General features: G+C 38.7%; 2 protein-coding genes across 3 annotated transcripts in view; one reads left to right on the forward strand and one right to left on the reverse strand.

Annotated features, from left to right (window-relative positions):
* LOC140234188 (laminin subunit alpha-5-like) overlaps positions 1 to 25,093 on the reverse strand; it is a 128,540-nt gene that overhangs the window by 101,955 nt on the left and 1,492 nt on the right. Inside the window, exons 2-9 of the mRNA XM_072314256.1 lie at positions 10,530 to 10,763; positions 9,239 to 9,400; positions 6,890 to 7,097; positions 4,018 to 4,227; positions 3,283 to 3,417; positions 2,445 to 2,582; positions 1,682 to 1,819; positions 607 to 744 (exon numbers count right to left, since the gene is read on the reverse strand). Coding sequence (XP_072170357.1) covers positions 607 to 744; positions 1,682 to 1,819; positions 2,445 to 2,582; positions 3,283 to 3,417; positions 4,018 to 4,227; positions 6,890 to 7,097; positions 9,239 to 9,400; positions 10,530 to 10,763 — 1,363 coding nt within the window. The remainder of the gene's footprint in view (positions 1 to 606; positions 745 to 1,681; positions 1,820 to 2,444; positions 2,583 to 3,282; positions 3,418 to 4,017; positions 4,228 to 6,889; positions 7,098 to 9,238; positions 9,401 to 10,529; positions 10,764 to 25,093) is intronic.
* On the forward strand, positions 14,782 to 19,926 carry LOC140234318 (uncharacterized). Of its 2 annotated transcripts, none has more exons than XM_072314379.1 (3): positions 14,782 to 14,820; positions 18,076 to 18,640; positions 19,349 to 19,926. In XM_072314379.1, exons 2-3 carry the CDS (start codon positions 18,118 to 18,120, stop codon positions 19,846 to 19,848), a joined length of 1,023 nt encoding a protein of 340 aa, XP_072170480.1. In that variant the 5' UTR covers positions 14,782 to 14,820; positions 18,076 to 18,117; the 3' UTR covers positions 19,849 to 19,926. The 2 variants fall into 2 exon arrangements, with proteins under 2 accessions (XP_072170480.1, XP_072170481.1); XM_072314380.1 differs by having other exon boundaries at positions 14,786 to 14,816.

Raw genomic sequence — 25,093 nt, forward strand, 5'->3', positions numbered from 1 at the left:
ATTAGCCTTACTATCACAGTCTTATTGCCATAATCATTTTCATCAGTACAACAATTACTTTCATGACCAGCACAATCTTGATATCCATCATTACCAACACCATCATCAACATTATCATCACCACCACCATCATCATCATCATCATCTTCATCATCACCACCATCACCACCAATACAATCATCATCATTACCACCATAATTATCATCACTATTATCACCATCACCAACCTTTTAATTGTCACTATCATCACCCCAACCATCACATCATCATCACAATACCCATAATCACCATCATCAAACATTAACATTAACACAAGCAAATTATACTATCACCACCATCACCCACCATCATCTTCTTTCTCAACATCATCCTAACAAAATTCTTCACTAGCATCATCATTATCACCATAGTCAACACCCATCATTAGCACTATTTCTGTTATCATCCAAATTACCACCACCACCACCACCACCTCCTCCTCCTCCTCCTCCTCCTCCTCCTTCTTCTTCTTCTTCTTCTTCATCTTGATCATCATCATCACCATCAAAAGTCATCATCAAAGTTGTCATCAACAACAATAACGTTAATTTTGGTTTTATTTCTCACATGAGCATGTTGGGTAGTTGTAGTATCCTGGCGCACATCGGTCGCAACGCTCCCCGGCAAAGTTCTCCCGACAGAGACATTCTCCGGAGGTCTTGTTGCATCTCTCCTCTATGGTGCCAAGGATGCTACAACTGCAGTCTGGTGGAGGAATGAGATGGATGTGATGAGGAAAGGACATTACGACATGGGGTGAAAACTAGATGGTGATTTAGATGTTGCGACTTGAAACCATTTTTATTAGGAGCAGTCTCACAAAGAATTTTTACTCACACACACACAAAAATAAATCTGATTTTATTTGTTCACTTCAGTGAGAGTATACAATTAATCCAAGCATTGGCACAAGAGAGCTTGTAACACAGAAGTACCAATAAGGCAGCCGCTACTAACACCCTGTGAGTGCACTTAGAGTACATATTAGCACAGATAACCTTATGACATTTTACGCACAGTCTAAAGTTCTTGGTACAGAAAGGGTTAAGGGTTAAAAGGCATGCGAAAAAGCTCCATGTTTATGGAAGTCACAAGGGGTCAAGGTGTAAGCACATAAGATATGACATTCCATCGTATCCAGAATATCCAATTTATAGATATTTTCAACTGGTGATTGATTTTCATTTTGTTATTTTGTTGTTTTGTCAATGTTCATACACTGTTATTATCTGTAAAGCACTTCAAAACATTTTGTTACAGGTACTATATAATTTTTTTTTTTATAATCATCATCATTACTAGTATTATTGTGTCTGTTATAACATCCATTCAGCTCAGCATTTTACGGTGGGTGACAAATCTACGAAGTAGGCATATCGGCATTTGCAGAGATTTACAAGGGTATGTACAAGTGTCAGTGGGTGTAGCATTTTCTACACGATCTATTGTGGATGAGCAATCACCAAGACAACATGTAGATAAAACTCTTTAATTGTCAAGTTTCGTCTACATCACAAACACATCTGCCAGGCCGGTTAACATCAATCCATCAATCATCCTGATGTAACAATCAACCCCGAAGGTAAAGCGATTCATGTTTCCACGGTGACTAGAGTTTTTTTGCCATTCTCAACTGACTTACCCCTGCATGTTGGGAAGTCGTAGAAGCCATCTGCGCACTCGTCGCACGAGCGGCCGGCGTAGACATCGCGGCAGGAGCACTGTCCGCTCTCAGAGTCGCAGACGATGTCGTAGGATCCGATGTAATTACAGTCACACTCTGTGGATGAAGAAGAAAAAAAAATTGTTAGCAATTGACCGCAATTATCATTTAATACAATAAACCTTTAGAAACAAGTTTAATGCAATGGTGTTAAGTTTGATTTAATTCAAGAAATGAAATCGTAACCCAAATTCATGTCTCATCAGCTGGACTGAAATGTGAGGAATCTTTCATTAATTTCACCATTTATATGGTTGACTTTTCACACTGCCTGTGAAAAATTGCATGATTAAACTTTTGATTGCTATCAATACCAGTCATTCGGTTAAGGGAAATATCTGATGAGCAATCAGCTCTACAGCTCACCTATACCTTAAATTATTAGATATACAAGATTTGAATTTTTAATCCTCCTTAACTCCAATGAATAACATGATAATATATTGTAATATGTCAGTTTATAAAGCACAGAACCTACAACATGTGCAAATATTCTTCTGCAGTAAAAAATTCAGATGCAGGTCCAGGTATGTAGAAGTGCTGCAACACTTCCTTGCAGCAGAAATATTTGGACCTCACACCTAAACTTTACACATGCCTGTACAAAACATATTTTCAGCACTTTGGAAAGAATGTGAAGACTTCGTGGCAGAGTTAGATGCGCGTCGTAACGTTCACTCACGTCTGCACTCTGGGAAGCCGTAGAAGCTGCTGGCGCACAGGTTGCAGTTGCGCCCGATGAAGTTCGGCTTGCAAGGGCACTGACCTCCGTTGACCTGGCACACTTTGTTCTCCGTGCCGTTGACGTTGCAGTCGCAGGCTACGAAAGAAGGAAGGAGGCAGAGATAAATTAAACAGTACCCTGTGAAAACATGCATTCGTCAGGGAAATGGAGATGGGTAGATTTCAAACCAACATTACATATTATGTATAAAGTGTTTTGATTTGTCTTATGTGATTGCTAAAGAAGCAATGAATACTTAAAGCAAGCAGTCTTGTGATCAATGACTTTATTTCAATGGAAATTATAAAGAATCTTCCAGATTTTTATGTGCCATATATAATGGAAAATATCATTATTATAATCATTAAGTGCCCTTAGAAAGACTATGCAATGAGGAAAAAGTGCATTGCCTAGGAGGCACAACCATCACACCCAGGGGACTTAAACCACAGACCTAATATTGAAAATCTTGTTGCCTTATTCTGAGCCACACACAACAGCTCCTAACAATGTACGGTAAGGAGATGAAAAGAGATCATGTTGCAGGACCCTCAAGGAGAACATATCTAAAATCAGAAGAGAATACCCTAGGTACAACTGTAAATATGACTATACCATCGTCATAATCGTCATTGCTGTTTAATATTCTGTGTGTATACTGTTTTTATTAAAACGGCAGAAACTTGTATAACATCTTTTTTTTTTTTTGGTCAATCTATTCAGCCACTGCAAATATGCTCCTTACATCACTCAATTTGACAAGAATGTTCAAGAGAAAGCATAGTTTGGTACTTACGGATACAGTTGGGGTAACCGTAGTAGCCCTCGTTACACTCCGTGCAGTCCGGCCCTGCATACTCTGGCCTACACTCACACTGGCCGGTGTACGGGGCGCAGTTCCCAGTGGACAGGACGGGGTCACAGTTGCAGGCTGCATCAGGAAGAACATCACAAGAAACAAGTGACAATTAACTGTTGCTGTTTGTATTCATAGTAATTTCCCAAGGCAGGTTGTACTCTGTGAAAGTACATGTAGTGATCAAGAACAACAAACATACAAATGACATTGATGATGAAAACAATTACACTAGTGACAACAGTACCAACAATAACAATTAAAAAAAATTATAGGATATTAAACAAAATGGAAATATTAATGAAATAATAACATTTGTATTCTACATGTATATTTGCATACACAATAATCCACTGCAACAATATCAAGAAAATAACAAGCATCAAAATCAGGAAGATTTAAAAAAGACGTTGTGTTTTTTCGACAGGCAAAACTAATTCCCAATCAGAGAGGATAGTCTCTTCTCAAGACATGAAGAGCCAACTAACATCTCCGCGAGCCTCTCCTCACAGGTCTAGCTCTGATTGACGAGTTCCATCATAAAATCAAACCTGACAAAGCAAATACTTTAGGTTCTTGGTTTCTCCTGCAGCAGAATTGTTAAAAAAGGATGTGACATCATAATCAAAACGCAATGAGAGCAAGGTGGGGGGGGGGGGGTTGAGAAAAACTTACGCTGGCAGATGGCGAAATCAGACAATTCCCTGCCCTCCTGTCGGTAGTAGCCCGGCCGGCAGAGGTGGCAGTTGACCCCCATGGTGTTGTGCTGGCAGTTCTGGCAGACTCCGCCGCCTTCCATGTCGCCGCTGATGTCCATGGACTCCATGCGCTCGGCGACGCCGGCATCGTACACGCACTCGTTGGAATGGCCAAAGCAGTTGCAAGCTGTTGGGAGCAAAGCACAATGAATAGTATTAGGTAGAACGAATGCCATCTAAATGTGCATGTTTAACTCATTGCCATCTCCCTGACTGAGACAAAGCATGTAGGCAATCTATGTATGTGTCTCTACCAGTCAGCCTAGCCCGGGCATCACAGGAGCCAAGACAACATATTTACATGATAACCGGCATTGAGTGGTTTCATACACATTACAAACTGTACGACCATCATATTTAAGCATTACACAGATAAAAGGAGATAGTCGATTGCACTACAATCATCATTCTCAAGGGCATGTCCAGGAATTCTGTAAGGGGGGGGGGGGTGCAACAAATATTTGTGGTGCCACTTCTGGGTTTCATTTCATTTTTTTTCTTTTTAGAACGTTTTTTAACAAAAAATAAAGGGGGGGGGGGACGTGCGCCAAATGTGCCCCCCTCTGGATCCGCCACTGATTCTAGATAGAGAACATGTCAGAATGTTCAGACCACAGGAGAATATAACAACTTGTCAGCACTAATAAACTACAATACTCTAGAGTCTGGCATTCGTTTCTCTCACCTCTGAAGACTGACACTTGCACTCAACATTGGACTAATGTTCGCTACAAGTCCAACAATACCACTGGCCCATATCTAGGAATACTATTTAGTTTGTCTATATACATGCATTTCATCAGGAACCCTCAATAGGGTAAGGTATTTAAATTGTACTCTGCACGAAAGCTCAATATCATTTCATACATTTTTAGTATCTGAATACACAACAGAAAATTTAATTGTAGTGCACCGAGTAACATATTTTTGCAATTCTGGACACACACACACACACACAATGCCAAAAGAAGAACCAGTTTCACTATGATTAAGAGGGCAAGCGGTCAAACCAGTGCCCTGCTTGATCACTTGGGTCAGGCCAAGCACCTTTCAAGGATGCATTCTTTTGTTTCACCTCCATTGTTAACACTGATAAGCCCTCATTTCAAGACCTGCTTGACCAGTTGACCAGGGAGTCATTAAAAAGAATCTTTAAAAACCTGCAGTGAGGTGAATCTGCTCCCACAATAGGTATTATCAGCCTGTTGGAAACAAACTAGGTACAATCCCAGGAGTGACTACCAGACATAGGACCTTATCTAGCAAATTGTTTCATCTCTTCTTTTTGCTGAGGTAAGAGGGTGATTTGAAAAATAAGAAGAAAAGACAGGGGTTACATCACACTAATCCCAATGAAAATGGCATGAGGAAAGCTTTTATGCAACTTTGGCTCTGATGGCTTTGTATACAAGGATCCACAAATCCAACACATTTCCAAATACAGAGGCCTCCTTTAGACCTAATTAATCCCTTAATTGTATTTGTGCAATGTGGCTGTAAAGCCCAACTTTTTTTTCTTGCTGTAGACAAAAAGGACTGAAGTCTGAGGACTAACCAACCATTTCATTCTGATTGATTTGAGCCTTCAGTGCAGAAAAGTCATGCTTTTAATACCTAAACTGCAGTTATTGTGAAATTTAGACAAACACATCAAGTCCTTGTGTATTGAGAGCCTCTCTCTCATCAGTTTGTTCAACATTTCCATAGCTAGCACAGCACACTGGCAGTTTGATTTGCAAGTGTCAAAAAGAATTTTAGCTAAGACTACCAACTAAGAGAAATTCACACTACAAATAGATCTGTGCAACTGGGTACACACGAGGTAATAACAAGACTTTGGCAAAAAGATTGGCATGTGCCAGTGTGACTGCTTTCAACAGTACCTGGTCATTCATCACAGAGGACGGGGATACAGGGTTTTGACTTTGAAGTAGCAGTACGATCAAAATCTGATTTCTGGAACAAGCGAAACTACAAGTCGTCTTGGAGGAGAAGGAAAAGATGGGAGAGGAGAGGACGGGGATGAAGAAGAAAAGAAATTAAAGGATGATAAAGACAAGGAGAAAGATGAGAAAAGGAGGAGAAATAGGAGGAAGGAGAAGAAAAACTGAAAGAAAGAAGACAAGGAGAATGTGAAGTAGCAAAAGGAAGAAGAGGAAGAAAAGGAGGAGGAGGAGTAAAAACCGGAAAGGATGAAGAGGAAGACAAGGAAGAGGTAGGAGGAGAGGAGAAGGAAGAGGAGGAAGGAAAAGAAGGATGATGATGGGAAGGAGGCAGAAGAGATGGAAAGGAGAGTAACAGGAGGAAGGAAAAGAGGAGGATGAAAAAGAAGAAAAAGACAAAGGAAGAAGAGAATGACACTGTAGGGAAGGAAGAGGAAGATAAAAAGAGGAGAAAAAAGGAGAAGAAGAAGATCAAGAAAAAGCAGAAGAAAAAGAGGAATAAACAAGAAGAAAAGATGAGAAAGAAGAAAAAAAGAAAATGAAAAGAAGAAAAGAAAAAGAAGGTAAAGATGAAGAAGATGACTTAAGAGAAGAACAAAAAAAAAGAAAAGGAAGAAGAAGAAAGACAACAGACGAAGGGAAGGAAGAAACAGGAAAACAGCAAATGAGGAAGAATATGTGGACAATTTGGAGCAGAACAAAGAAAAGGAAAGCAGATATAGTAGCAAAGACAAATCAAAGACAGAGGAAGAGGAAAAAGTAGAAAAGAGGAAGAGTAACTGAGGATGAAGTGAAGGATGAAGAAGAGGAGGAGGAAAGAGGGAATGAAGAGGCTCAGAAACTCACGTTCACACTCAAAAGGGTTGCTGTATGTTGATGGTCGCCACGCCTTCTGAACGAACCCGGGACAGCACTCGTTGCACTCCGCCCCACAGGTGTTGTGCAGGCAGCGGCACACGAGTTTTTCTTCGACGTCCGGCAGGTCGCACTGGGTGGCGTGGCCGTTACAGGCGCAGCGCCCTCCTATGGTGATGTCCTTGATGCTGTAGAAGTACTGCAGGTGGGGAACACATGTTTTGAGTTGGGAAAAAATCAACGTCAGCTTGAAAAACTGAAGCTTTAGGTTCCTTTTTTTTAATTCCTGCAAGCATGCCCACATGCAGAGAGCTTGCCAACAGGATCTTAAACTGTCTACAGTCATGCTGTTAAGTTTGTGTATTGCTGCTGCTAATGCTATCAACACATACACACACACGGTGCCAAATTCTTCTGACTACATAGCGAGCTAATGCGAATTTGGTGCCAAGTGAAAATTAAAACCAGGCTGACACGTGAACAGAGCCATAAAAAGGAAACATACAAATTTGATGTGTCCTATACTAAACAATAAAAATATTGTTAACCAGTTTGATCATACTGACAGTGCATAAAAGAAATAACTTTCACCTAAAGCTGGATTTGAATGAAATTCTTATAAGGAGTTCATAAACACATGTAAGTCTTCAAATCTCCATAATAACTAAGAAGGTACTAGAGATAATACATTGTAGATTGCATGACTGCAAAGTTTAAAAATATAGATAGTTTATGATACTAATCCAAAAAGTTACACTAGTATCATATTTCACAACCTCTGATTACATAAGAAGCTATGTTTGCATGGAGTATGTTTGCTGCCATCTTGTGACAACAATTTCTACTGTTCACCCTGCCATTCTGATTATTTTAACTGTGTTATTATTCAGGTCTTTTGGTTTTGAAATGGGGTACTACAATGTAACTTTTTCCCCTTAATAAGCCATGCTCTTCATCAACACTTCCAGCTCCAATACTGTGGTAATGTCTACCACTTTTTTCTTTTCCTTTTTTTTGGGGGGTGGGGGGGCGGTCATTTTCAAAGAAATGCCTTTGGAGTTCTAGGGTGCGTTCGAGCGCTCTAAAGCGAACCAAAGCGAACTGAACTAAAGCGTACCGTACCGTACCATGCCAATTTTGGAGCGTTCGAGCGCTCTGTGGAGAAAGCGTACTCACGAGTTATTTTTAGAAAGGTCACGCTTGTTTGTAGCAAGAATGTCATTCACCCCTGGCGCTTGAACTACTTACAGCTGTCCAGAACAAAGAGAATGATGTTTTTGCATTGTGACGTATGCGCATGATACGCGCATGCTTTACAACGAACTTTTGGTACGCTTTGGTACGCTTTTGGAGCACATCGGGAAGTGGTCCACTTTTGGCTCGGTACAGTGCGGTACGGTACACTTTAGGAGCGTTCGAATGCTCCTCTGGCGCGGGTACAGTACGGTACAGTTCGCTTTAGGAGAGCGCTCGAACGCACCCTTCGTCAGAGATTTCAAACAACACAATATTGAAACCAATGGAGTTGTCAAATATGGCTAAAACCATGATGGACGATAAAGGACTACTAGCAAATAAATCACATCCCTATTTCCAAGGAAATCTGTCATCTGTAATTCCCAGTTTGGACAACAGTTGCCTAACAAACCAAACTCCACTGGAATCTTTGCATGAAAACTTGCAAATCAGAGTTCAGGTTTCTAACTTCTCGCAAAACTTCACAAGCTTTTGTAATGAGGACACACAAGAGTATAAAAAATTTCAAATTCATCTACAGACCTACGCATCCGCTCTTGCTTCAGTTCAAGTTGGGAGAGTCAACTGGGCATACACAGTTCTTTCAAAAACTTTTAAACTTTTTCATCAGAGCTAACATCGCAAAGTTTTCTGAATACCAGTAATGAGGACACACAGTATACTGTATATGCCAAATATTTTGTGAGTTTATTATTTCTGTGAATTTTGTGAGTCCAGTACTACTTGAAAATTTAAAGACACAAGAAAATTCTAACTCTGATCCCAACATGAATGTGACATGCGCACATACATTTCTCCGTTCAGTGCTGTACTCCACAATCATGAATTTAACCACTCGCGAAATTGTCTGGAAATCCCGATTCGTGAAAAATTAGACTTGCTAAATATATGGCATTTACAGTAAAACATAGCAAGTTTTTGTGTCACAATTTTTTTTTTTTTTTAAAAACAAGAATGGCCCTTATGAAACATTCTGCTGTTTTGGTTATTTGGGGTCTTTTGTTTTTTGTGTTTTTGTTTTGTTTTGTTTTGTTTTATGAGAGGGAGTTGGGGGGGGGGGAGGGGGAGGGGTTCTTCACGTACCCTTCGGGTGATGGTAGGGTCCTGACGGGCCACAGCCATGAGATGCCCCAGCAGGGTGTTGGTCTGCTGGAGGCGGATGCGGATGTTGGTAGCCTTGATCCAGTCCTGGAGTGTGGCGGAGTGTGGGGCGCCCGGTCGGTTGTTCACCAGGGAGACCACAATCTAACGACAGAATTCGACAAATCGATCAAGTCAGAAGTATGCGTTTGTGTTCAAGGTAAAGCTAAAAACTCATCTTTCTACCACAAGTGTAAAAGAGAAATATATTACACTTTTTATTATAAAGACATTTTACACTCAACATGGAATATATCTATTTTACTTCATCAATACAACCACCACATACATGTATCTAACAACATGTAAATCAGCCAGTGAGAAGTTTACATTAGTGTCAAAAGTAAAGCTTAAACCAAACATCAGTATTTTCTTTTTCAAAAAAAAAGAGAGAAAATACAATTTTATCAACACAACCACCTGACATCTAATAGACCACAATACTGTGAAAACATTCATGTCATAAATGCCACCATCTTACTTCAAGTATTGAATGAATTTCATAGGCCAATCTACCAACTTTGACAAGAGTAGTGCAGTGCAGTGCAAGTTGTTATGGTCTCCTGAATGGCATATCCAATTCAAAAAAAAAAATAATAAGATAACAAAATATTTGTGAAATTTGCATAATATGCAAATTGGCACCTCTCACAAGAAAATTCATAATTCTATCTATTAAAATTGAGCATCCAACTATTCAATTTGGGCTACTTAGTATATGATTAATCTGAATTAAACAGTTTGAACAATCTACGAAAAGCAAACGTCCAAAATTATATTTTCCAGGTCATTAACCACAATGGATGCATACAAATTGGTCACATGGACACGAGTTTGCATTAATGCAAATTTCTTTTTAGCGTATTATGAAAGAAAAACAATGATTCCACTTATATGCTTTTTTTTCTTGATTTCCAATGTAAGCAAGCAAGGATTCCAGATTCATATTCTAAGAAGTCAATCATATTGCTTTGTAAATGTTAAAGTTGATTGCCTAATTGATGGCATAATTTGGGTATTATGAGCTTCCTAGAAAATATGACTGCGCACAAAGTCTGAACGTTGCCGTATGCATTTGACTGGTGTCATACAAGTATATCCTACAGTTGTATTATACCCGTATGTGGTATGAATATTATAGACAATTTGATGTGTCTGATAGTGCCCCTGTTGTCTTGGTCCGGTCAAAAAAGCAAAACAAAAACAAACAAACAAACATAACAAAACACCTCACCTCGCCATCTTCAAGAGGAACAATGTCGGAATATTCGGTCGTGCAGATGACGTCGTCATCGTGGGTGATGTCCTCCGTCAGCTCCGTGCCAAACTTCCTACAGTCCGCTGGCGTCTCAGCAAAGTACTGCCAGGGCTCGTAAGTCTTGCCGTAGTCACGTGACCGCTCCAGGATCCACATGCCGGGGCGCGGCGAGTTGGCAAACTTGATGAGGATGTAGGCGACTTGGTACAGCTGTAAAGGAAAAATGATGTTGGAAATATTCAATGAAACATTCCAAAAATATACTGTATACGCCAAGTATTTCGCGAGGTTTTTATTTTCACGAATTTCGCAAGTTAGGTGCTATTCACGAAATTAAAGACATGCGAAAATATTGACTCTTATCCCGATGTGAATGTGACGTACGCGTGTACACTTCTGCGTTCAGTACAGGACTCCACAATCGCGAATTTAACCACTCGCGAAATCGTTGGGAATTCCCGATTCGCGAAAATTTAGACTCGCGAAATATATGGCGTATACAGTAATCATTTATACAAACATAAGTTCCTCCTGAATTGTAAGAATGACAACACTCACTTTAGCTTCCACAAAGACATCATGGTTTCTTTTCTCTCCTTTGTATTTGTTTAAATTATTTTTTTGCATGGGGGGGGGGGGTGTCAAGAAGGGGTGCTGTTCGTTATTCCGAAGGGTTGCTATTCCGAAGGTTCGTTATTCCGAAGGTATGTTAATCCGAAACACACAAATTCCCTATACCTAGAGGTTCGTTAATCCAAAAATGAAAAAGGGTTCGTTAATCCGAACATTTGTGGCGTTATTCCAAAGGTTCGTTATTCCGAAGATTTGTTAATCCGAAAATGAAATTCAGAATAACGAACCTTCGGAATAACGAATCTTCGAACTGAAGAGCCTTCGGAATAACGAACCTTCGGAATAACGAGCTGTAACCATCAAGAAGTACCACGACACCTTTTTTCTCGGTGAAAATCTAGCAATACTATGTTTGCCACTTACATTTCGTGTGTGAAGAGCTTTTAATAAGCCTACAAGTGCACTTTTCATGTATACATCATTACCTCTAAAGGGCAATTCTGGACCAGCTAGAAGCAATAGCATGAAAAGAAAAAAGTAACATTCTGTAAGCAAAAGAGAGATCCTTAATCAAACTTGCATTAAAATCAGGGTAGGTATGAAATGGTGAAGTTTCACTAATTGTTGTCAAACAGTTTTCCAAATGAGTGAGGTGGTGATGATATCCCCTCATAATATTGGACTAACTGTGTAAAAACCAAAACAAACAAAAAAAGAACTGATGAAAATTCATTTTTCCTGCCATAAAAATGTAAAATATAATGTTATTTCTGGACGAATAACTTCAAAATAATGATCCCTCAGATACAATAGGATCTGGCCTAGAATTGCCTCTTTAATACAAACTTCCTTTGAAGCTTGGTTTCAAAGTTACAAATTCTGGTCAAAAGACCAGAAACCAGGTTGAACTGCCAAGTTCTCTCACACACCCTTGGTTCTCACCAACCATTTTGGCCAACCCAGAGTGACCCCGGCTGACCTCCAAGTTGGTATGCAGGCAGGAATGGTATTGTATCAGAGCTGAGGAATGTTTGGGGCCAGACAAGGGAGGCATTCATAGTCTGCCTTTCCCAGGCACAATGCCACCTCAGTCTGAAGACGGAGTTCTGATAGCTTTGCTGGAACGGATAAATCCAGCTCATTAGCTATGAGATATCTTCCTTCGTCTAATATCTTACCAGTCAAGCTTCCAAACTGGATTTCACCTTGTAAAAAGTGTGTTCTTGCACATTCATTGAATTACAAAACAGTCAAGTTCCGGTCAAAGGGTATAAGATCTACAAGACTAGTCAACAAACTTGCTCTGCAAGTGCAAGAGGCTGCCCTACTGCACTGCATGATTCTCACGGCTACCCCAACAAACTGTAGTTTCTATCTGCCCATATGCCATCCATACAAAGTTACCCACAATTCTTGACTACTATGTTTGGTATAGTTTTGGTTGAGGTGGGATTCGGGTTTTTAACTTTTTGCAAGAATAGAAAATCACTTTATATGAAAGAGTATACAATTATAAAAGGATTTCAAAGTTTATTTGATGAAATTGTGGTCCAAATAAAAGGTGGGACCCACCACACAAATCATTGCCACAGCAAAGAAACATAAAGCACAAAAGGCTGGAATTTAAGACCTGACATTTAGTGGTAGCCATGGGTCGCCAACAAATTTAAAAAAAAAAATGGTTATCTTTTGGGAACCCACTCCGAGAGGTATAAAGATTCAAAATGGATTGCTAATGTACGTTTCCTTTAATTTGGGCCTATTCGACCTTTTTCCGGGGTCACAAAAATAAAAAATTTAGATATCTACTAGATTTAAAGATCAGAGAAAAATGTGAGTGTATTATACCTGACAATACGGGTTCGCGAGCTTTGTATCTGCGACACTTTCTGCGACACAAAGACACGCGGACATTGCTAATTAGGCCAAAAATGGTGTTCTGCACACGGGTGAGACAGCCGTTTCCAGTTTCCACTGTCCAACCTGGGAGGCTGCATCGTCTTAGCATAATTTGCATTGCAGATCTAAAGCTCACTATTATCTTTCTGACAGTTCCCTTCAAACACATTCGTACACATACTGTAAAAGTGAATATTTTCGCGCAACTAATTCTTCGCGCCTGGCCGGGTGAAAAGAGTTTCACATGTTTTTAATTCCGTGGAATCAAGCCACCAAGTACAGAAACATACAGCAAGCAAAAATATTTGTGTGCTTTTATTTTCGCGCTAGTTTCTGGTTGCGCGAAATGCGCAAAAATTTCAACACCGCGAAAATTTCCACTTTTACAGTACAATATGTATTATTATCCAGGCAAGCCATGCTACAAAGTAGTCAGGACTGCAAGACTTTTCTTGTTTTTCTAATGATGAAATATTATACTCTCTAAAAAATATCGAGTGAAAACATTCACTCTTGAAGGAGTGGATAATAGAAAAAAGTGAGTTTAGAGTGAAATTGGAGTGAATTTTGAGTGAAAATGTTAATTTTCACTATTCTTGGAGTGACCTCGGGGATCACTCGAAGATTTTGGAGTGATCGCTGAGGTCACTCCAAAATTAGTGAAAATAAACATTTTCACTCAAAATTCACTCCAATTTCACTCGAAACTCACTCTTTTCTGTTATTCACTCTTGCAAACAGTGAAAATTTTCACTCAATATTTTTAAGAGAGTACGCAGCAACACCATCCCTACACGATGTACAAGCTTTTAGTAATCAAGCCCCACTAGTGAGAAAGTGGTCTTGTGAGCATGTGTTTGCATCAACTACAAAGTATTTTGAAAGGAAATAGTAATATAAACACAAATATTCACACTCAACTGTTAATATGAGTATCATTTGAGAATCTGTGGGTGCAAACACATTTTGAAGAGAGAGAGAGAGAAGGGCGGGGCAGAATACATTTCATGTACCAAAAGACAAGATTTTTAAAGATTTCTATGGAGTGTCAACATTTGATAGAGTGGAAAGTCTTGACTAACCGTAGGCCTACAGCAAAAATAAAAAAATAAATATTAAAAAAACCCAAAAAATAAATAAATAAATAAAAAAATCCTGCCGTATTGAATGAGTTGTGCCATATGCCTGTAAAAAAGGAAAGAAAAATCTGAACAGCGCAATGATTTCACAACAATGAAAACTTGTTTTATGGGTGTTTGTTCAAGGGCTTCTCTTTTTTCAAAGCATAACAAAGACAATTTTTCATACTTCAGTCGCAGGTTTCACTGTTTGTATTTATTTTTTCATGACTTAGCAATATTCTCCAGTGTTCATAATTACCTACAGTAAACTATATGAAAGTCCTGAAGCAGGAATGAAACATGCACACTACAGTATTTTGAGGAAAGCTCTGTGATCTCCATTTTTGGCCCACCCACATACTGGCAATGCTAACCTACAGTACGTGTATGCACACATACACACAGAGGAATACACACACACGTCCACACAACAGGCCAACACAAAGGGGATTTACCCAACAAGCTCACACACCATACACACACAACACACAATGGATACACAACTCACACACACACACACACACACACAGTGCAGGTTGTAGCACATATCATATGTGTTTAGGATGATCCTATGTATGCTGCACACTTTGTATGCAGCACTTAGGACTGATTCAGTTGCATCCTACACCACTCTCCCAGACTCGAGCACAAATCTGACCCGCAACATACTGTAGGTAAGTTTTTCTCCCAAAATACACCTTATCCTATCATTTTGATATACTGGTCTCTTCAGTACTATGTTTAAGAAAACCCTCAAAGCTTTGTAGTCTTGTTCATCGAGGATTTAACCCAATATATTGGGCGATAAAATAGGCTGACTTACAGCAAGATACGGCAAAATATAGTACACAGCACAAGTAGTTAGGACAACCTATAGATCTTGTGCGCAGTGCGCACTGCCTGCAGTGTTTGTTAGCATGGTTGATCTCAATGTGTGTGCACAGGTGATGTACAAATGTGTGCCTCTGTGTGTGTGTGTGTGTGTGTTTGTAAGGTTCATTCATTATATACACACACTGTACATACACTCACAGAGCAGACCAGACGAGATTGCCACTTGCATTTGAAGCTTGTAGGAAATCATTTATCCCTACTTGAAATGTGCTGACATTACAGTGAAACTCTTTTCCCTTGTTATATATTTATATCTTGACTGCCTACAATTTCATTGTAACAACACAATATACATTGCATGAAGTGCAAAGTGATGACATCATGTTATGTCATCTTATAATTTGCATATCACGTGACTGACCAACATCAATGTATAAAAACAAGTGAAAATATAAACTTTGTTAACTTTCTTTTATATCTCTACAAATGATTATAAAACTTTCTGATTTTACTATATGTGTAAAATTCATTATCTTTCCCCAAACATACAATGTTATGCGTGGATTCAGCAATGGCATCGAGCTCGGAAGACAAAAGCAAATTTTCATATCATCACCACACAATTTTCCATTAATCATATAAGAATAAAAATTCAAAAAGGATGAAAATTTAATTCTTCTGCTATCATAAGTGTATTTAAAACATTCTGTTATTCCTACCCGAGTAACTTCAAATAACTTTGAAATAATGATCAATGAGAGATATTAGGATCTGAAAAACCAAAACACTATAGCACATACAAGTAGAAATATCAAGATTTTATAAACAAACTATATATGGCTATGACATTACCTCACTACAGGGTGCTACAAAACAACAAACATGCTTGTAACAAAATTTTGTTATAAGAAAGTAAACAATTTGGGTCCCAAAATTATTATGCATTTTGATCATTCTGACGAAATATTAATACAATGAAAGTAAACTTCCGGTCTCAAAGACTTCGTGATAATAACGAGAGTTATATGTATCTGTAAATTAGCATAATGGCTGTTCAAGAATTCTTCTGTGACAGAAAGAACACTTCAAAATTTCATAACTTTCCATAACTTTTATCACTTTTGAACAAATTTCCAGTATTGTGCTTGTAAAATTTTACACTTTCTTTTCAGCCTAACTATGGTGTATTAACTGGTCTGGCATAATCTGAACTAAACTAGCTGACTATAAAATAAACTTAAGAATCTAAAAAAAAAAAAATAAAAAAAACCCCTCTTGAACAACTTACATTTGATTTTGCAGTAAATATCACTGTTCAACTCTTCTTTGTGCATTTATTGAATTCCCCTTTACTGTTTGCTTGGTGTGACTTCCACTTTACAGTCAACCTGAACTATCAAGAAGTCTTAAATGAAGTAAACTTTCCTTTAAATATAATCCATTAAGTCTTTGATTTGACATCAGTCACATCTTTGGGTCACAGGAAGAGAAAATGAAAGCAAGAATGTATTGCTGATGCTGTACACATGTAGGATTTTCTTCATGTTTTTTCAGATTCTGCCTTTTTAAATCACCAATAAAACTGACTTGAAAGGCATAAATTGAAATATGTGTGGCATTCATACACAAACAACTTGCAGGACTGCATTGCACCACAATGAACACGAAAAAGCAAAAAGCCCCTCTAAATTCTGGCCCTATTGTACACCAAATCAAACCATGAATAAAAGTAAAAAAAAAAAAAAAAAAAAAAAAAAAAAAGGAGAGAGAGAGACAAATCTTATTATACAATCCTTTCTAGCTGATACAATTGCGCATCAACATATACATCAACTACATGCATTCAATAAGTTTTGCAGACAAAGTATACAAAACCAACTGTTCCACAGTACATAGTATTTTGTTAATGATTAATATAAAAAAGGAAATAAAGATGGACCTCTCACTGGAAAAGTAAAATTGAAAAAAATTTTGTTATCAGACCATTGCATATTAAACTAGCAAAGAAAGGGAGAAGGAACAACTGCCAAATCAATTCATCTGTAATAGCAGGAGTTATTTACTAAACTACTCTAATAACTTCACTTGGTGTGACAGTCTAATACATGTACAGTTGAACCTCTATTATCCGGCCTCCCTTTATCCGGCCTCCCTTTATCCGGATCTCTCTATTATCCGGACGCAATCTCGCCGTGATTTTTTAAAAAATAATTACGGGAAGAAAGGGGGATTCCCAACTCCTTGAGAACTCCTACCCAAACACACATGAATTACATATTACTTCCCATATGATTAACATACATTGCATCGAATTTCCTTCCAAATTGCTTACCTTCAGACATTTCAACATCCCCAAACATCCCCAAATGCAACAATGAAAAGGTTGCAGTATACACATTACTACATGTGGTACTACAATGGGCTACATCAGTACATGTGTACGTATATAGCATTGAGTCTCCCGTATCCGGCCAAATCCCTTATCCGGATGAGCCCCGGTCCCGACTTGTCCGGATACGAGAGGTTCAACTGTACTTCTATTCTTCTACAGTGCACTCCCGTTATAACGAAATGCTCGGGACCGGCGGTGTTCTTTCGTTATAATGAAATTTCATTATAACCAAACAATAACAAAAACAAGGAAATCACGCATAGTATTATAATTATTCTGTTTGTTGAATACTCATCGTACACTGGAAAGCAATGTGAAATGGGATGGTACCTTTTTAATTTCGTTTAAATATTACACTTAAAACTGGGCGTGACACACGGAGCAAACACACGGTGATGTGAAGTGTTCTCCTATGCAGAGAAGCTATAAAAATGCTTGTTCCGCTACGTATTTTCAAAAGCGATCCGCATTTCGTTATAACGAAGCACATTTCTTTTGTTTTTCTTTGTCAGTGGGGCTCAGAAAAGACTTCGTTATGACAAAAATTTCGCTATAACCGTGTTCGTTATAAGGGAATTTTGTACCATAAACTTTAATGGTGATGATTTTGGGACCAGAAGTTTTACTTCGTTATAACAAAATTTCGTTATAACCGTGTTCGTTGTAACTGGAGTGCACTGTATTCTTTCCTTCTATCCCACAGCTCCATCCAAGAGACTTCCACACAAAGTTTGTACTTCAAACTATGGGAAAGATGGGGATGAAGGCTATGCAAAGGAGGAAGCCAAATTATTCGCTGGAGGAGATGAAGTTCCTCATTGGCAAGTACAAGGAGCACCGGCGCGAGCTCGACAGCTCCAAGCACCTCAGGCAGGCCCACAGGGAGGAGATCTGGCGCGACATCTACGATGGGTACCGAGAGGCCCTGCCCGAGTGCAGCAAGAACCGCACCTTCCTCGACGTCAAGCGGAAGATGATCAAGCTGCGCAGCGAGGCGCAGGTGATGTTCAAGCGCGAGAGGATGCGGGCGCGGGGCCAGGACATCAGCAGGTTGTCGATGCGGGCGAAGCGCATGGTGATGTCCAGAGCTCACAAGATGATGTTGAAGGTCATCAAGGGCTATGCCATACAGCCCTTTGACGAGGAGGAGGATGACTTTAAGAAGGAGGAAGACAATCCCCCCTACATCGAATATGACAACGACGACGGGTTTGTGCCGTGTGATGATGCTGACGACAACAGTAACCAGGAGGTGGATGATGAAGAAGGTATCAAAATGAGAAACCTTTGCAGTATACCTTCCTGAAGTCACTATTTGATTTTCTTTCCATTCCCCATGTACAGCTTTTATAGTTAATGCGCCCAAGTATCAATGAATGTACAATAAATTATAGTCTAATGTTCATATGACTCTTTGAGACAAAAGTATAACTTAAACTCCCATTAGTCCCATGTATATAATAAAACACTGTATAGTCTCCGCATGAGAACAAGGAAAGTACAATGTGACTATGAGTCTGTATCTTGTGTCTCACCACTTGATGATACTACACTTCTTGCATGAACTTCACCAGTACAAATTTTTAATTTTCGTTCAAAACCTCCAGCGACAATGCTGCAAATCATGGATTCTACCATCAGATTTTGGCTGAGTAAACCACTGAAAATGTGTTCAAGGCTCTATCAAATTTGAATTGATGCGCTATGCTTTGTCTCACTCCTGATGAGGCTGTCTAGAAAGATTGAGTGCTTCGTCATTAGTTCCTACATTGCTCTGTTTTACATACAGTGTACATTCACGAAAGTACCACTTGCCGATCCCAATAACTCACATGCTTCTTGCTTGTGCTCCACTTCCACCACTTGGACATTCAAAAAAAAAAAAAAAAAAAAAAAAGTTGATTCAATAATGATGCTTCTTTGCAGTTATCACCACCTGACATTTTGTCATGATGCCATTTTCATTCTTACTGCAGATGAAGACATTGATAGCGAAAACAATGATGATGATGATGATGACGACGACGACCATGCCGAGAGGATAATGAGACAACTTCTCTTCCCGAATGACGTCGTGGACAGTGACAACCACATCTTTGAAAGAAAAGCAAGCACTGCTGCAGATACCAGGGAAAGGGCAACCACACCCAAGCAGAGGAAGGGGAACGAGGAGCGATCTGCGACGATACAAAGCATCCTGGATCTCCAGAGGGAAAAGATGACGATAGAGCGCGATAACCTCCTCTTGGTCCAACGCAAGCTTTCCCTGGAGGTCAAACTGTTGGAGAAACGCCTCCTAGATGCCGGCGGTAGGCTCGATGCATCCGGAAGCGGACTCGATGGAGGATGCATAAACACTGGTGGTATCATCGGCCATGGAATTCCACACATGGATGGCCTTCCGTCCGACAATATTTTATCTTCACATACACTCGATATTAAGGTGCCAATCAAAGACCTGCACACTACCAAGTAACAGACAATTGCCTCAAAGACATTTGAACTGTGATAACACCGAAACATCTAAAGAGTTGAAAGACAAAGAGCAAACCTTTTTTTTTTAACAAACTAATGTTGTCAATTTGTATGATCAAGTTTTGTTTATAGACAGTACAGAAGCATTTCTTGTAATATTTAAAGATGTTTTAACTGTACATGATTTACACATGATCAACTGCAGATCTATGCTCTCCTTCTCTCTCTCTCTCTCCCTTTCTCTCTCAGAATGAAGGACCACATGGACTGTACATCAAGGGAGGTAGTTGTATAATACAAAACTTGAAATTTATCTCAGAATTGGCTCATTACACAAAGAACACTTTAACTCTCTCTTATTTTGTAATGCGCTTCAAGTTTTTATGTAAACAATGTACTGGCTATCTACATATATATGCAAATTAGACAAAGTGTGACAAATGATGTCAGCACCCACCCAAAAATCTTCCCTCAATTTATAGAAGAGTTGGGACAACAGTTAACCCATTGTATACTACAATGTTAACAACTATCAGTAGTCTTGAGTGTATGCGGGAAGGTGTCTACAATATGGGAAATATATTTCATATATAAAATGGCAAAATCAGCTTATGGTAATCCTCAATGAGTTAATAAACAGTCACAAGAAACTGGCTTTTGCAACCAAAAACCGGTTTCTCTTTTACTTTTTTATGCTACGAATGCACAAGCCAATATTAGAAAATTGTGAGGTGGCAACATTGTTGTCTGATCCTATTTGCTTAAATAATATGTGTGTGCAATCATGATTGCAACAGACTATCTGGGCACATGTTGGCAAAACAAATCAAGTCAGATTCTGTATGTAGGCAAAGAGTAAAAAGTCATTGTATAGAGTTTTGGATACAATAAACTACCTGATATAACAAACACATAATTGTCTTACAGAATTGAACAGTAGTTTTGTGGGGGGGGGGTTTAATCATGTTTCTGTTAATTTTGGCTACTGATGCAACAAAACATCTGATATCATGAAAACAATTTCAAAAATCCAAGGATGTTTTTAGTTCCTAGTCTATCTCATTCTCACACCACAGGTTTTACAATCAAACAAATTTTACGAAACAAATTTCCTCATTACTGAGATGGCCGAGACTAGCCACAAACAGGTCATCCTTGAGCACACAGGAAGTCTGTCAGCCAATATGGGACCCAAACAGACCCAAACTCTCTGTACATTGTACAGGAGGCAACTATGACATGATTACCTGCTGTCATAAAAACCTGCACTTTTTGTATGACGAGTTCAAAACCTGTTTCAGTGAGGCTAACCACAGGCTTAAAATTAGTCTATCAGGTACAGACCCTTTAAAAATAATGAGTGATGCCTAGTCTGATTGCCCACTGAATACATGCTGCAGTTCATTGCATAAAAGAGAGTGGTGGTTTAAAGTATAAATATATGAAACTATGAATTATCAGTACCAAACAACTTTCTGAACTGTGTCTTGAAAGCTGTCTTTTCTGATGACAAGTTGTCACAATCTTACATCCACCAAACTTGCAATCAACCAGTTTCATAACGTCATAAATGACACTAAACCTTTCCTACCTCCCTAACTCTACAAAAATGAAACAAAACAAAAGAATACACAGAAGTATAAACTGACAACAGCAAGTGACTAGTCCAGCTTGGTTAAAGAGCCAAACTCCCCTACCCCCCCCCCCCAAAAAAAAAAAAAAAAAAAAAAAAAAAAATCTATCCCTGACTGTCTTAATGAATGCACAAAGCACTTTTTACTGTTAAAATCTCCAGAGGCATGACACACACACGCAGGCACATTAAATCTCACTCTCTGCAGGAGGGGTACATCTGGTCAAAACCAAAGTTCCCAATTTAACACTTCCTGCCTTTCCCTTGGGAAAAGACAACACAGCCTGGATTCGAAGACTAGCAGGCTTTTTGTTGGCGTGACAAAGGGTTTGTTACCAAAGATGAATCATTGGATTTATAACCTGCTTCTCTTGGGTTGGAGCTCACAGAGCATGTGTTACAAAAGTTTCAATCTCAGTACACAATACACTGACAAGGGTGGGTGAGGGAGTATTGTGGATGCCAAAGTTATAGGTGGAAGCGATGTCTCTACAGACTACAGGTCAAAAGGCAGGAAAATGTCGTACACAAGCTACAATGTAGGAGTGAGTCTACTCTGTATCCTCTGTTTATGTTGAAGTGTGCTACATGTCATTTCTCGTTCAAGCTGAAATTGAATTAAGAATAAAGTCACACAGACAGAAAAGTTTATGCTTTGCATCAGAACTGGGTGATAATTAAGAAAATCTTAAAAATATTAAGCTTTTTCATGTTTTTATCAAACAATAATAAAGAAACTAAAAAAATATCATTGGTCTCATACAAAACTAAATAAATGAGATGATATCATTGTTTCACTTTTCTCAAATCACTTCATACGGAAAAATATAAAAATCATGTTGTTGATCACAGATTTTGTGACTGATACACCCCCACATACATACATGTACATGTAACACATAAAACACAAACAACCTCCATTTTGAAAGCTATTATAATGCAACAATTTTATGCAAAAGATACAAAGTCTATTCTTTTCATTTCATTTCAACATAGAAAATACAGCTAAGATTTGTATGCAGGTCAATAGGAGATGTGTGCGGCGACGACATCGTTCATTAGCCTATCTTATTTGCAATCATGTACCATTATGCAATGTTCTGTGAAAACTTCAGTACCCCACAACCCTTTCATTCGATCTGCCTGATTTTGACAAAAATTCTTCTCTTACAGTATGTTTGATTTTTACCAAAGTTACGAAAGTAAGTTGAACATACAGTGCAGGATCATTTACTAGAAAAAAATAGGCTTATAAATTCTATGGCCTCATGTCAACATTGTTATAAAATGCCAGGGAGGTGGAACATCCTACAGTGTAGGCCTACTTTTGTACCTCCCTAGTTATGAATAGGGGCCTATACTGTAATTTATGTTTTCAGTGCCTTATGTTTCTATTCTTCTTTTTCTTGTTCATTCATAAATGAAGAATGAAAATTTTAAAATTTGTTGATATTCATAATACATTTGTCATGATGAGCTTTTCAAAACATGGTCAAGACAAAGAGAACTTCAGTGAAAAACAGTCAAGCTGGCACAAGTCAAAAAATTGGCTAAGTCTATTTGAATAAAATTCTACCCTAGATGGATAAAAATGAGTTAGTTCTCTCTTGTAAGTTGTAAAGTTGAAATTCACATTAGGGCCTCCACGTACATGTATACTATCTACAGTACGTCAAATGATTTTCTCCACCCTTACGATTCAACATTGGCAACCTGACTGTGTAGTACTGCCCACCTACCAGTAATCATTTTTTTTCTCCTTCTCTCTGTGCTAAATTGTACAATTTTGCTGCTGTTTGCTCTGTCCTAGTACATTTGGCATTTCCTTTTGTTTTGGATTTCTCTCACTCCCTCAGCTCTTTCTCTCATATTAATTTCCTCTTTTTTATCTTAATTTCAGTAGCAGGTCTGACTTCTCTTGTCATTGAACAAATCACAGGAAAAACAAAACATATTGTGAACACTGTTGGGGAGTCAAAGCACTATCAAAATAAAACCCAGCCGCTATTGCCAGGTATCGGTGAAAGAAGTTGGTTTCTATTGTTTTGGTCTGGCCTTCTTCCTTCCTTGCCGACGCGACAAGTTTTAGTGTCTGTCTGTCATTCGCGTTGGTACGTGGGACTCATAGAGATTTCACAGGAAACCAACGATGAGAAATCTGGCCATTAGTTTCTTCTGTACTGCAAAACCCCTTCCTATTTGTGAATATATAAATTACCTTTAGTGTTGTTATGTCACAGACAACAATTCTAATATCCTTTTATGGGGAAAAGTGCAGACTAAACAACATCTCAATATTCAACAAAAAATAAATTGTAGTTCTATTGGTTCCAAAGTTTATAACATTTCTTGTGTATTTCACTCTTTTTGCCATTCTGATGTATTAAAATAAAATCCTGATGGACACCATAACAAAGCAATTTCTTTGCCTGAAGGATTTTGAAGAGTTTGTCAAAACAAAAGTCTCTTTGGCATAACTGACAGAGTTTTACAATAGTGAAGAACTTTAAACTCTATTCCAAACATCTAGATGTGGCTTTCTTTCATGTAGGGAAGACAATACTTTGTTATTAATGATAATGTGGTATAAAATTGAGTCATTTTTCTCTATTTGCTGTCTACTGAAGGACACCCAAAAACTTTGAGCCATTCTTTTTTTCTTTCTTCGTTGGAGTTTCCACAAATGGGGGGGGGGGGTTGTTCCCAAAATGTACGAGTTTACCCCACAACCCTGTTTTGTAAGAGGAATCTGGCCTCTTATTGACCACTCACTCTGTCTATCTCTACTGGGTAGGATTAAAAGGGGTCTCCTCTTTACAAATTCACCAGGGGAAGAAATCCCCAGACAATGAGAATGCATTGGAGCCTATATCCAACTTGTTTTGCTTGGAATGCTGGGAACAAAGAGACAGGGCAGTGGGATATCCACTTCCAGAGATTCTGTAAAAGAGGATTTTTTTTTTCTTTTCTGGCAAATTTACATGTGAAGAGGATGGACGGTCACTGATGTAAGGTGAAAATGGCGCAGTCCTGACAAGAATATTAGTGGAATCCAACAATTCTGCTGTGCTGTAACCTACATGGTAATCCAGGCCAGGGCTCCCAACACTCAAACAGTATTAACCCGTCGAGGACGGTTCGATATTGCTACAACACGCATTTCCCACAGACACCTGCCCGAGTATACAATGTACTTGGGACTCGTCCTCTAACAGGTTAAAATACGGAAGATTCCACAGAATAATGAGGGAGATGCCAGTTTCCTACAATTGTTTAAACTTGTGTGTAAAATACAACTGTATGCATCTAAATTATTCCAAAATCAGGTAGAACCTCTTTTCTTGTGAGAACATGGAGAGATTTTTTTTTCTTTTTTTTCAGGGAGCCTCCTGCAGAGCTACTGTAGGGAGGCTTAGCTGTTCTGCCCTAGGTAAAAGAGCATTTGTCAAAGGTTGTTTGTTTGTTGTTATGTTTGCTCATCTATAGGCAGCACAAAATGACATTCAACAATGGCTGGAAACTAATATTTCAAAACATTCAGTTGGCAAAGTAGCAATTTACAACAATACATATGTACAAATTTGTATCATACGGGTGATGCACATTACTCCAA

The sequence above is a fragment of the Diadema setosum genome, chromosome 10 (assembly GCF_964275005.1).
Source record: "Diadema setosum chromosome 10, eeDiaSeto1, whole genome shotgun sequence".
Taxonomy (NCBI): domain Eukaryota; kingdom Metazoa; phylum Echinodermata; class Echinoidea; order Diadematoida; family Diadematidae; genus Diadema; species Diadema setosum.

Bases quoted from the DNA above. Each gene is read 5' to 3' on its own strand.
- LOC140234318 (XM_072314379.1), top strand. From the start codon at position 18,118: ATGGGAAAGATGGGGATGAAGGCTATGCAAAGGAGGAAGCCAAATTAT. The intron at 18,641-19,348 runs GTATCAAAATGA...TTCTTACTGCAG, and splicing joins GGAGGTGGATGATGAAGAAG to ATGAAGACATTGATAGCGAA.